General features: G+C 43.6%; 1 protein-coding gene across 9 annotated transcripts in view; it reads left to right on the top strand.

Moving 5' to 3' along the window:
* ALKAL1 (ALK and LTK ligand 1) overlaps nt 1-12,490 on the top strand; it is a 67,150-nt gene that overhangs the window by 20,132 nt on the left and 34,528 nt on the right. For 7 of the 9 annotated variants that reach the window (XM_080578731.1, XM_080578736.1, XM_080578734.1 and 4 more), the window contains 2 exons: nt 519-7,054; nt 7,891-8,195. In XM_080578731.1, the coding sequence (XP_080434857.1) occupies nt 7,901-8,195 (295 nt within the window). In that variant the 5' untranslated portion in view covers nt 519-7,054; nt 7,891-7,900. The remainder of the gene's footprint in view (nt 1-518; nt 7,055-7,890; nt 8,196-12,490) is intronic. The other 2 variants (XM_080578732.1, XM_080578730.1) reach the window with 2 other exon arrangements.

Raw genomic sequence — 12,490 nt, 5'->3', positions numbered from 1 at the left:
GTCACCAGGGCTGGAGTCATCATGATTTTTTTCCTCCAAGTCAGGTAGGCAGAAACATTCTGACATTCATAAGCAAGTAGATGACCTGATTCCTTGGGTCAGTTTATTAAAAAAATTCCCCACTCCTCTAAGCACTTAAGGCATTGTCTTGTTCTTGATTTTTTCCCCTTGATTTTCCTTCAGACATTATACGTTGTCTTTTAGTCTCTTACAGGTATTTTAAGCTTGCTTTAGTCTATTTTAAAAACTGTTTCATCCCAAGTGTGTAGGGGCATGTGGAGTGCATGTTTTGTACTCTGTTTGAAGCAAGTGTCTATTGCATTCTTGATGGTAATTTTAGGTTTTACAGACTGAATGATCATCATGGTCTTTTCCAAATTCATGTTCCTAAATTAAAGAGTTCCCTAATATCTTTTATTTTCTGAGTAGGTATTTATAGGCTAAGCTTAAGGTTCTCTCTGATAAGCTTGAGTGTTTTTTTTCACAAACTTAAAAGCATGTTTCTGGTTTGTCTCCAGATTCCATTATTCTTCCCAAGATTTGAATTGTTGACTGAAGTACAAGACTTGAGTAGCAGTTTCACCAGGGAGAAATCATTTCAGTTGAGATTCCTCTTTCTGGATATAAGCAGAACTGCTTTGGCCAGTTACAACTTTTATTTCAGAACAACTGTTTTTTTGCAGGTTGGAGTCCACACTGAGATAGTTTCACTCTCTGCATCTGGCTGCATCACAAGTAATGGTGCCTTTCTTTTTCCAGTACCCAAATTGGCCTGCACTGGCAATGGCGACCAGTTTCCATTGTTATCTGCTAGTCTACAAATTGATTCCTGCTGAAAATCTCTTCTCAAATCAAAGGTGACATGCATGCCATTCAACTAAATGAAGTTACCTCATTTTATTTTTTTATTTTTTTTTTGCTCTGAAGCATCATGACCATCAGTGTGTGGCAGGTTCAGCAACTTTGCACCACATACGCAGTGAGTCCTGCACACCTGACCATCTCTGCATATGTATGGGCGTGCACAGGCTGTGCCACATCCTGCTTGATTTAGGACTTCTGTTAAGAAACTTTTGAGGCTTGCTTCTACTGTCATCTGATTGGGGTGAATTCACTAGTTTTGCCTTTTCCAGTGTTATAATTGCTGGCCCGCTGGGAAATCAGATGAGGAATCAGGGTTCATCCACAAGGGACCACTGTGGAAGTCTATCCTTAATGTAATATATCATCAGGAAATATCTTTGCTGTGGGGAATGACACCTCATGTCTCAACTTCTGCTCTGTGTGGAGGTTGCATGAACTTAACTTTCTCATTTGGGGTGGTCCATATAGATCATTTTTTCAAAAAACTTTTCAAGCCTCCTTGTTTGCCACTGTGGATTCCTGGCAGGACTTTCCTATCAAAATGTTCTTTCCTTTAAAGATGATTACCTCAGCAGAGGGGGGCAGTGAGCTCTAGACTCTTATACCACTCTAATGCAGCACACCTGCAGTGACTCTCCCCATCTGTGGTGAAGGCTGCCATTGCATCTTTGCCTCCCCAAATCCCTAGGTTCAGGTTCCCCTGATTGAAGGCTCTCACTGAGTGAGGAAATTAAATATTTTTTTTTCTAAATCAGAGACTCCAGGACTTGAATGTAAGGTCTTGTGCTTGATATTTCCCTAGCTGCCAACTCTGAAAACATGGTTTAGTTTTGATTTTTTGAAAGGAAATAGATCTGTTTGGTTAGATGATGGCCCTCGTATTGGTGAGACGGAGCTCTTCTAGGAAGCCATGTCACATACAAAGTTATTTTGGTGCTGGCAGTAAGTTCCTGTCTGCTCTCATGAATGGCACATGATGAAGGTGTCTTCAGTGTCAGGCAGTAAATTTATTCTTGGCTCACTGCATCTGTGGATTAATTCTAACATCTATAAGGACAGGTGTAAAAGCTGTCATGTCCTTAGAAACAGGATGTTATCTTCTGGGTACACCCAACACAGCTGAGAATCCAGGACTGGGTTCAAAAGAGAAGGACCCCAACTAGTGGGAATATTTGGTACCTATTTTTGTTTTGGAGGTGGGGTACCATAAGAGCAGGTGCCTGCCACAGGACTCTTGTGGGGACTGCTGTTTCCTTCTTAAAAGTAATTCTGGCCAAATCAGAAGCTGACAATAAGCAAAACAACTATTGGACATTTTTCTAAGATAAACTGTCAGTCTTCAGAGACATGGTAATGCAGATAACTGATTTCATATCACCCATCTCAACAAAGTATGAAGGACTGAAAGCAGTTCTAAAGGTTCCTTTAGTCAGACTGTGTATTGCTTGGCCCTTGAGCCCCATTCTCAGTAGACCGACCACTCTGAGGTCCTGAAAAATCTGTCAGGGTTTGAAGTCTTTCCACATTTTTTTTTTTTTGGAAGGTTTGCAGAAGATCTTCTATGAGAAACGGTTTTAAAGGCATTTTTATGAGCATTTCTTGCTCTTAACTTCCCAATACCAATTGTCCTGTGGGAGAAATAATTAGAAGTAGATTTTTGTGAAATAACATCTAGACAATACTTTTGAAGGAGTTAGCTTCTCCTGCAGTCCACGTTCAACTGAACAGTCCCAGATGCAGGCAGCTAATCAGATGGGGCACAATCAAAACCTTCACTACTGAAACTCTTTCTCCCTACTCCCTTCTTTGATTTCTGTTGAAAAAAATGCAGGTTAGTTTTAGTTTTAAGAAGCTGATTCATGTTTCCAGCTGAGCCTTCCAGAGCACAGGGGAGCCAGAAGTCCTCCAGAAATGACTCCTTATGTCTTAGTTCCATGGAGAAAACTCCTCCAAAACCCAGATGAGGATGACCTCAGGACAGAATTTCTTAATGAAAAAGTCAGTAAAGATCATTTTAACACTTTAGTCAAAAATAGTTAGATATGTTTATAATAGTAAAACTAATCTGCTATACTTCAAGTGGAAAGACTATGATATTGATTTTGTGGAATACATTTTTAAATCTCTAGTTTAATTTCCACTACAACAGAGCTGACATGCTAACTAAAATTCAGTAAGAATATACCACAATTCTCTATTTCTATAGCATTTTTTTCATGAATTTAAGAGATTAAGTAAGTTTCCAGTTATGATATATATATGGCACTCAGATTCTCACATCTCTTTTAGCAGTATTATTTTACTTAAACAGTATGGCCTTCCACAGTCAGTCAATTCATCAGCAAGTCCTGTGACTTAAAAGTTGCTGGAAGAAATATTGGAAAAAAATAAATCTGTAGATTCATAGATACAAAGAATGGCAAAGTTATGCAAGCAATCATCTGATCAAGTCCTCTACACAAAGAGTATTTTTATATCAGCTTCAATAGGCACATATATATGGCTATTTAAATACTCTGATTAAAAAAAAAAATTGTGTGATTTAAAAACCAGCCTGAATCCTCTGTTACTGATCAGAAATCAGAGCAGGCATCTATAAATTACTGCCTTGGCTAATACATTCATATTTCTGTGGTCATTTTTCACTTCCTCATCTCTGCTTTAGTAACAACCCTGCTTTAAATCCCAGCTCAACAAAGTCAACAGGAAAATTCCCATAGACTTCAACAGAACCAGGATTTCTCTCTGTTTTTCATTGTGTTTTAGCTGAGTGGCCATGGAAATCTTTGGCTGACAGATTTATTTAGAAACAGTGAGACACCTAAATTTTAAATCTTTGCTTTAGCTTGTCTTTTATTTGAGTATGTGCTTTGGGAATACATTTAGATAATGTTTATATTTCACTATAAATCCTGAGATAAAAAAATAACTACTAAACCAACATTTACCAATCGTTCATTTAATGGATTTGGGTTGAAGTATTGAGCTTGATGGGAAAAAATAAAGGTTAGTTTCTTACTGAGCCCTGTTGACATAGGTATAGTTGGTTCTGCCTTGGGCAATGGAAAGCACTAGATCATCTCTCCAAGTCCCTGTCAGCCCTATGATTCTTTGATTTAACTAGTTTGCTTTTAACTTCATTCAGTGATAGACTCGTGGCTAAGACACATCAGAAACGAAAAGAACATGCCACAGGAAATAAATGTGATTCACTTGTTTAAATCCACTGGCTAAAAGAAGCAAATAACCGGACTTATTTTGGGTTTACTATGAACATGCTTTCATTTTCCTAAACAAGACACTGAGTGCAGTCTTAAGATGCTCTCTTTGATGTAAACCTCATGCTGAGGTTCTTTCTCCATGTAATGAGGAGGAGGCATGGTAGGGCTATGAACAAAAAGGGTCAATGTGACTGTGACCTGAGAATGGGTTTTCAACCTGCCAGAATTGCCTGGGATTAGTAAAGCAGTCATCTTCCTTTGGTTTATCTATGGCTGTCATTCCTTCAAATACTCTCTGAAGAATTCAAATATTAAGACAATTTTAAAAAGGCTTTGCAGAATAGTAGAAAACAAATGTTTTTGGTTTTTGTTGTTGTTTTTAAGAAGTCTTTAAGGCTCTTTAAGGAATAAAATAATCTGAAAAAGCTACTTAAAGCTTGTGATTTAGATATGCATGGCTCTAATTGGTTCTTTTCATTTTAAGGCTTGATCCAACCCCCACATCAGTGAATGGGAATCATTGCAGTAACTTTAGGGCCTGACAGATCTGCCTCTCAGAGAAAGCTACTCTCTTGTTTTACTTGACCTCTTGTTTATTCCTTTTGAAAATACACAAAGGATAATATTGAAAAAAAAAAAAGAAAAAGGAAAATCCTGGTAATAAATGAAGTGCCCACCCTGTCAATTTGTTTCAATTTAAAACAGTAGTTAAGAAACAGTTTATTGTCCTCTGTATGAGTACAATGTCAATCCAAGGAAAGAAAGATACAGCTTTTCCAAAGGATCCCTACTTTGAAAGCAAGTGACAGTGGAGATAAAGGAGAAAGTTAAAGCTGGGTGGCTCACTGTGGTAACAGGCCTAGTTGAGTTCTGGTATAGAGTTTTAAAACATTTTTTTTTTTTTTTAAAAAAAATAAGACACTAACAGGATTGTATCTTAGAAACCCGTGGAAAGTAGGTGGTATATTTAACAGTGCTTGCTCAGGAACTCACAAACCTTCCCAAATGAGCAGTTTCAGGATGTTGTTCATCATGATTGCATAGCCAGCTATGGCAGCTTGCAGGCCTTGGAGATCTTTTGGGGGCATGGGGAAGAGGTGTTATTTGCTTGCTTTTTGCAATATTGTTTTTAGTTCCTGTGAGTATTCTGCTACCTGTCTTGAAAAGATATCCAATAAAGACTGTTGTTTGTATTTTTTTAAAGTGAGAAAAAAAAAATCTCTCTTAATAGTGCCATGTAGACTTCCACGGGTCCTGTTTCCAGTGCTAAAAGGTGTAAACCTAATCTATGACCAGTTATGAAGGTGTGCAAAGGAGCCCAAATCAAGGTAATGCTCTGATCATTTCTACAGGACAATTCAGTCCCATTCTGTGGTGGCAATATACATCTCTAAGAACAATATAAAACAAACAAGAGAAGAGAAGGTTTGGGATTTGTTTTAGAGTTGTTAAATAGGCACACTTCTTTATTTCTCAGCTTGTAACAGCTCTCCTTTTTTTCTCTTCACTTGGCCTGTCACCTTGACCAGAAAAAAAATCCTTATATGCCCCCAATAAAGAGACAGAAGCAGTAAATCATGAGAGATTGCCACTTCCCTTCCGTTATCCTGGGAATCCACAGGTCAGGCCAATTTGCTTAGTGCAATGCACCGACCTCTTAAAAAAAATGATAATAAAAAAGTGGTACAACTCTTCCTCTTAAAACACCGACATCTTAAAAAAATAATAATTTTAAAAAAATGGTACAACCCTTCGTAACCCTTGAATAGTTTAATGTGGTTTGATCCCCAATCTCTGTGGTATTTCCCTCTGTGGAGGTGGGCAAGAAGCTGTTTTCCCATCAGCAGCGCAGAAACAGCCCCTGTGAGATGCAGCCCTGTGTGTGCTCTGCCTGAGATAACCAGAGAAGGGTAGGCATGACCTTTTGGGAAAGAGACAAAGTTTGTAGAGAAATATCATATGTCAGACAGATGCAAACAGTTCAAATTTCTTCCAAATCTAAAATCTCCATTTTCACATATTCAAGGATATTTCAAGTGTTTTTTATTTTTCTTCCACTCTTATTAATTAAATATCTCGGGGTACTTTCTGATGAAGAGTTACACTTGCGAATTCTGTCATGATGTGAAATATTGTCTGGTATGATTTTAAAACGTGTATTGCTTTACAATCTACTCCCAGACCACCTGTATGCACTGCTTTCTGAAAGCAGAGATCTCCTTCACCAATTATTTTTTCACTTTTTTACGGCTCTAGGATGCAAGTTACTTTAACTTGTGAGATTCATCAGGTCAGCGTCTTCTTTTGCTATCTTTTCATTAAGTCTAGTTGTCAAAAGTAAGAAAAGAAAAAAAAAAGGAGAGAAACAGACTTTCACAAGGTGTCTCTTTTGTGAATTCACCCACCAAAGACAGTCTACCACTTCCCTCGCTGTCCAAACAGAACCAAATCTGTATGCGCTCATGGCTTCTTTGTTCAGTAAGAGGGGAAAAAAATAGTTCTCCTGCTGTATTCCCAAGGGAATCCCCCTAAGTTAAAGCACATTTTAATCTCTTGAGCCGGCAGCTTTATTAGTAAGCGTTTCCCAGTCTTCGGGGAAATCTAATTTCACGAATAGATCAGAGGCTCTTCAAGCGCAGCTTTCAGTTGCCATCCACCGGGGGACAAACGGGGAGGAGGGAGTTTGTCAGAAAAGACCTTCTCTGAGCCCAAGAGTGATTACCAGAGGTGTCTCCATAGACTGCCACCCACCTAAAGTCGATAGTACTTGAATGAGTACTCCGGTACGGACTATATAAGAGAAGCGCATGGCCCTGGAGGGCGCATCCCCCCTCCTCGGGCTCAGCACCGACCGCCCCGCTCCGCGCCCGGCGGAGCCTCCGAGGGGACACGGGCTCTCGGGCGACGGCAGAGGACGTCTGTCCCTGGCCCGCGGCCGCTCGCCGGGGTTTGCCCGTGCTTGAAGGAAGGTAAGCTGCCACCTCTTCGGAGGGGGCGTCCCGGCCCTTCTGGAGCCGGGGGTCCCCGCGCCCCTGCTCCTCCAGCGCCGGCTCTTCCCGCGGCTCTGCCGGGCGGCGGACGGACGGATGGACGGACGGACAGAGGGTCCCGGGCCGTCGGGGAGAGCCGTCTCCCCAGCGGCTCCGATTAACTCTTTCGCCCAAAGAGGATTTGCGAGCGAGGCCAAGTATAAAGCAGTTGGTAGAGAACCGAATTCTCCTGCCTCCCCCTTAATCCGAACCGTTGGCTATAATTAGGCTAGCTTACTTAGGGGCATTACGGAGCCTCAGCCCCGTGTAACTGGGTTTGCCCTTTACGCCCTGCTTCGCGGCGGTTTCCGATGCGACTCGCCACAAACTCAGCTCCGTGCGGCTGTCCTTCTGTCCGCTCCCGCCCGGGAGCCGCCGTGCCGAGCCGTACCGAGCCGTGCCGTGCCGTGCCATGCCGAGCCGTGCCGTGCCGCCCCGCTTCGAGGGCGAAGGACGGAGGCAGCCCCCATCGCAGGACCCCCGGGGGGCAACGGCGGCCGAGCAAATCCCCCGCAAAGCCCCGCAGCGCGCTCCGTGCGGGGGGGCTAATGCCTTTCCCCTAATCCTTCTTCATCACCGGGGAGCCGGCGGAACGCGGCGGGGGCTGCCCGGGGGCTGCCGGAGCCGGCCCTGGGGGTCCCGTCGGGGCCCCGCATCCCGCCGCCATCCCGCGGGGTCGGCGTGCGGGAGCCTGGGCGGCCGCGGCATGGGGGGCGGGCGGGGGGGCTGCGGGCCGGGCCCGGAGCTGACCGCCTTCGCTCTCTGCCTCCTCCCAGCGCCGCAGAGATGCGAGGGGCGAAGAAACGCCAGGCGCTGCCCGCCATCGTGCTCCTGCTGCTGGCCTCGGCCCCGCCGCCGCCGGGCGCCGAGGGCAGGGACGTGCCCGCCACCGGAGCCGAGCGGGGGGCGCTCCTCGACCTCCTCCTGCAAGCCCTGGGCGACGACGGCCGCCCGCTGCCCCCCCGGCCCCCGCGGCGGGACCGGGTCATCTCCCGGCGGTACAGCGGCGGCGCCCCGCCGCCCGACCCCCGACCCATCACGGCCGCCGCCGCCGCCCCCCGGCAGCCCCCTGCGGTACGAGGTAAGGAAGAGCCGCCGCGCTGCCAGCCCCGGCCCCCGGGGAGGTTTCTTTCTGCCTTTGGTGGGGTCGAGCACTGCCGAGGGCTGCTCGGCTCCGCGCCCGCGGGGGAGCCCCTGCGCCCCAAGGGAAGTTGGGGCTGGGGGTCCCGAGGGAAGAGAGGGTCGCTCGGGCTGACCTCCAGCCTCCTCTGAGCGTGGCTCCGCGGAAGCCCCGTTCCAGATTTAGAACCGCTGCTCTGATGTGAACAAAGGGGAAAAATGATCGGGGAAGCAGATGTCCCGACATACTCCTGTAAACTTCCTCTTCAACTCGAACGGTTCATCGTGCGATGCCTTTTTCTAGGCTCGCTGGGGTGGGCGCATAGGATGCGGTGCGTGCTGGGCACGGGGCTTGCTGCACCTTCCCGGAGGATGCTCCTGCAGGGCCGGGAGCCTTCCCTGCCACCGGCCCTGGCCAGGTCTGGCCGTGACAAGTGGGGACGGTTCAGATCCAAGCACAGCTGCGTGGTGGTGGGCACGGACTGTGCTTGGCCAGGAGGCCTGGCAGCAGGTCACCTCTGCCACAGCTAGTTTTCATGCAAAGCCATCCAAAACATTTCCTGATAGAGTGGCACTGCCTGAGGGATTCGTGGGGGTTAGGGTGGTGCAGTTCAGCAAGAAGGAGATTAAACAATGACTATCTGTTGGGCTGTAACCCACTGACTTTTTTTTTTTTTTTTACTTGATGCCTGCCAGAGACCCTAGTGAAGAGAAACCAAGAAGAGGGAAACTAAGAAAGTTTGGTTTCTTAGGGATTTGCCTCTCTGGAGAGCGCCCCTGTAAATAGCTAGTAGTAGGTGAAGTTGAGATGCAGCCACCCAGAAGTCGCATGGTAGGTTGCTCATCTCTGATCAGTGGTTTATTGTGAAGAAAATTACACGCCTTATTTCATAAAGTCTTGAAATGGGGTGACAAGTTCAGAAGTTAGTAGGTGAGTAACTGAGTGGCACAGACACTCGCACAGTGTGATCATTGTACAGTCTGAGGAAACTGGACAAAAAAAAAGGAGACAAATCAAGTAAAAAATAATTAAGTTCTGGCCTTAGAAGCTTCTGCTGTGTGATCTGCCCCACGTTATTAGTTGTTTCATGGAAAGGGGTAGTAGTGTTCCTATGAATTTCTGGGTTTTCTTGCTTTTTCAGAACAGGTGGTTACGGGCAGCCCAAACCAGATTGCCACAGAGTTGCATCCTGACTGAAAAATATGCTGCTGGTTTTCAGTGTGACTGGTCATGGGTGATTGTTTACTTTTGCTTAATTCTTTATGTTCTGTGGGCAAACCCTCAACGTACACTTTTCAAAGAAAAAAAAAATGCAAAAGGCCTTTTCAAGGCAGAATACAAAATACCTCATATAGGTCTTCTTTTCAAGAGAATGAAAAAAAGAAAAGTACCAGCTCGAGAGTAATAGTTGCTAGTATAATGTGGCTTAGGGAAAAAGTCTGTTGTGGACAACAGTTATCTCTCATTTAAGATGTTTATTCCTAACTTAGTAGTTGCATAAAGCTCCCAAATATTTATGCAGCTTTGAAAATGAATTTTCTTGATCAGTATTATACGTAATAAGGCTTTATTTTCTGTTAACCTTTAGTTTTAATAAATATATTGTACGCTACAGGGGTGAAATTGCTGAACATCCTTAAAGGGAGGATTTCTCCAGTCGTCACTGGCACAGGTGCAGTGTCCTGTGGGCAGCCACAAAGTGAGTTTTCTCCAGTGCAGACAGGGCAGATCTAGAGCTTAAAAAACAGACAAGTTTTCATATTCGTCCCTTCTTTGAATAAAAAACAGCAAGGATACAAACTAGTATCTGTTTTGATGATATGTTTGGGGGGCAAAAAACTGTGAGGCTTTATATGCAAGTCATCAACCCTTTTCTTATAACTCCTGTCACCAGCACATTAACTGCAGCTTTATACTACAGCTGGTAGTACCTGAGCATCAGCTGAAAAGAACAGTTAATGTTCCCGTCAGTCAGGAAATGTGTTGCATTCAGCTACATACTGAGTTTAGAATCATTTTGAATCAGTTATATATTTGGATTGGCAGCTCTTATTGCAGAAAATCAGACCCGTGTTTGACTTAGAAAAGAATTGAGCAGCTCAACTGCTTCTTGCATTTGAAACGCAAAACATCCAGAGCAATGCCTTATATAGAAGAAAGAATGCAAGGAAACCCCATTTTTGTGCATTTTCCCTTTTTTCTTTTCCATGGAAAAGAAACTCCGTATTATCAATGAGCTGAATAGCAGGAGGGTTGAAATACACTTTCCCTCCTGGGCTCTGAGAACTGGTTCTAGCTTTAATCTATCCACATGATGAGCTAATTCAGGTCACTGCCCTGAATCTCCCCACATGCTTTGTATTTGATTTCAGTTTTTGGGCTTAGTTAACTTTTTGCATAGTGAGGAGAGCTGGCCTGGTGTGCCAGCAGGTGAATTCTAGGAGGCAAGTGACTGGAGCACAGGATGAAGGATGAGGAGTCAAGAGGGGATGGGACCTCATCCTTACTGCCGTGGGGACTGTACACTTAGCTCAGGCCATAATGGAAAGTCAAAGAAAGTCAATGGAAAGTCAATCATTGTGTGTCTTCAGTGAGTCTGGAAACAGAAAGGTGAGACACTAACTGTCAGGCATCCTGCTCAGGTACTGCTCATTTGTAGATACATAAAACAGAGTGTAGGACAAGACTGGTTGGTCTGTGATGCCCAGTGTGAAAGTGGCTTGCAGACAACTCAAGGACAGGCTCTGGTGTTGAGCTGTGTCAGGGAAATAACAGCTGTGCTGTACTTCTTCTGGGTTCATTGGGGGGCAATGGAACATGACCACATAGGCAGCCACTGAAATGGGATGGACCGAAACAGCAGCACTGAAATAGGATGGATGCTCAAACCTGCATTGAGCTGTTGTGCTCCTGCCTGGAAATGATTCTTTAGGTCTTTTTCCCCTTAGGTGTCAGGGATATATCCTGTGTTGCGTATTTCTCATCCATATGAAGAGTTGTATCATGTGTCTTACAAGACCAAGAATGGCACCTACATCTGCCGTAAAGACACTCATTCGCCCATCATTCAGCTGACTTTACTTCTCCCTTTTATCCCTGCGTGTCCAAAGGCCTTCTCAGACAGATCTGTCCATTTTTTTATTATTTTTTTTTTCTTGGTGACTTCGTTAGTGAGAGTGAGCACTTACTCTGAAGACTATATTCAGAAGAAATATATATTCCAACTAATCAAAAAGCTGTCTTCATCTTCTGCTAGGATTTCTAGTAGGATGTCACTGAAAATATAAGTTGTTTCTTTGAGTTGTTATATCTAGTGGTATTAAATTTTCTGTCGTAATATACTTTACTTTGCCTGATTTCTATGAAATCTGTGTTTAAGTGTGTTTTTTTATTTATTATTATTTATTTAAATTAAGTGCCTCATGCAGTTTTCAAGTGTAGTTATGAAAGCTCCTCACGGGCAGTCTTTTTCATAACTCTCCCACAGTTTCTGATGTGTAACCATGGTCGTCTTTTCATGAAGAACCCAAATACGTATTTTCACAAAGACAGGATTCAACATCAGGTTATTTTTGAATATCACATTGGGGGAACTAGAATAGTTTGTCATTCTCATGAGATTTTCTTTGTTACCTTTATCCAAACACTTTCCACAGAACCAAAATAGCTTCCATGCATTTAGATTGAAAGAAGTCTTGCGAAATAAAAAACTTTGCATTAACTGTTCTTTCCATGCATATTCCCCATGACAGTGGAGAAATGAGCTATACAAGCTTACAAGGAGTAGGGAGCTGAAATTTGTCTTTGTACTGGGAGACCAGCAAGACATTTTAAAACATTTTGATAAGTTATTTTTCAAGCATGAAGGAATGAAGATAAATATTGCTCTCGATTTACCAGTGTGTTCAAATTAGCCTCCTGAGCATATCTACTTCAGATTTAGAATAACATATCAGAGAAGAGAATTTGGGCCCCAAACTATTTAAAATCTAAGGTTAAACTTAAGAGTTCAGTTTTATGCCAAATGTCTTATACATCAGCAGAACAAAGCTATACGTTGTCCCATGACATGGTGCTAATTTAACTCTTATTCAAAATGAGTTAGATTTGAAAGATAAGTTTGGGTTTATTTTAGTTTACAGTTGAATCATAACCATGCAACCTTACTTAAGGCATAAGAAAACTTTTGTTCTTTTTACTCACTTAAAAAAATCTTGTGAAAGTCCAGTGATAGTTCCAGATGGAAATCCCTAATT

The sequence above is a fragment of the Anser brachyrhynchus genome (genome assembly GCF_964034855.1).
Source record: "Anser brachyrhynchus genome assembly, chromosome: 2".
Lineage (NCBI taxonomy): Eukaryota > Metazoa > Chordata > Aves > Anseriformes > Anatidae > Anser > Anser brachyrhynchus.
The sequence above is the reverse complement of the archived record's forward strand: the minus strand, read 5'-3'. Positions and strand labels throughout refer to the sequence as shown.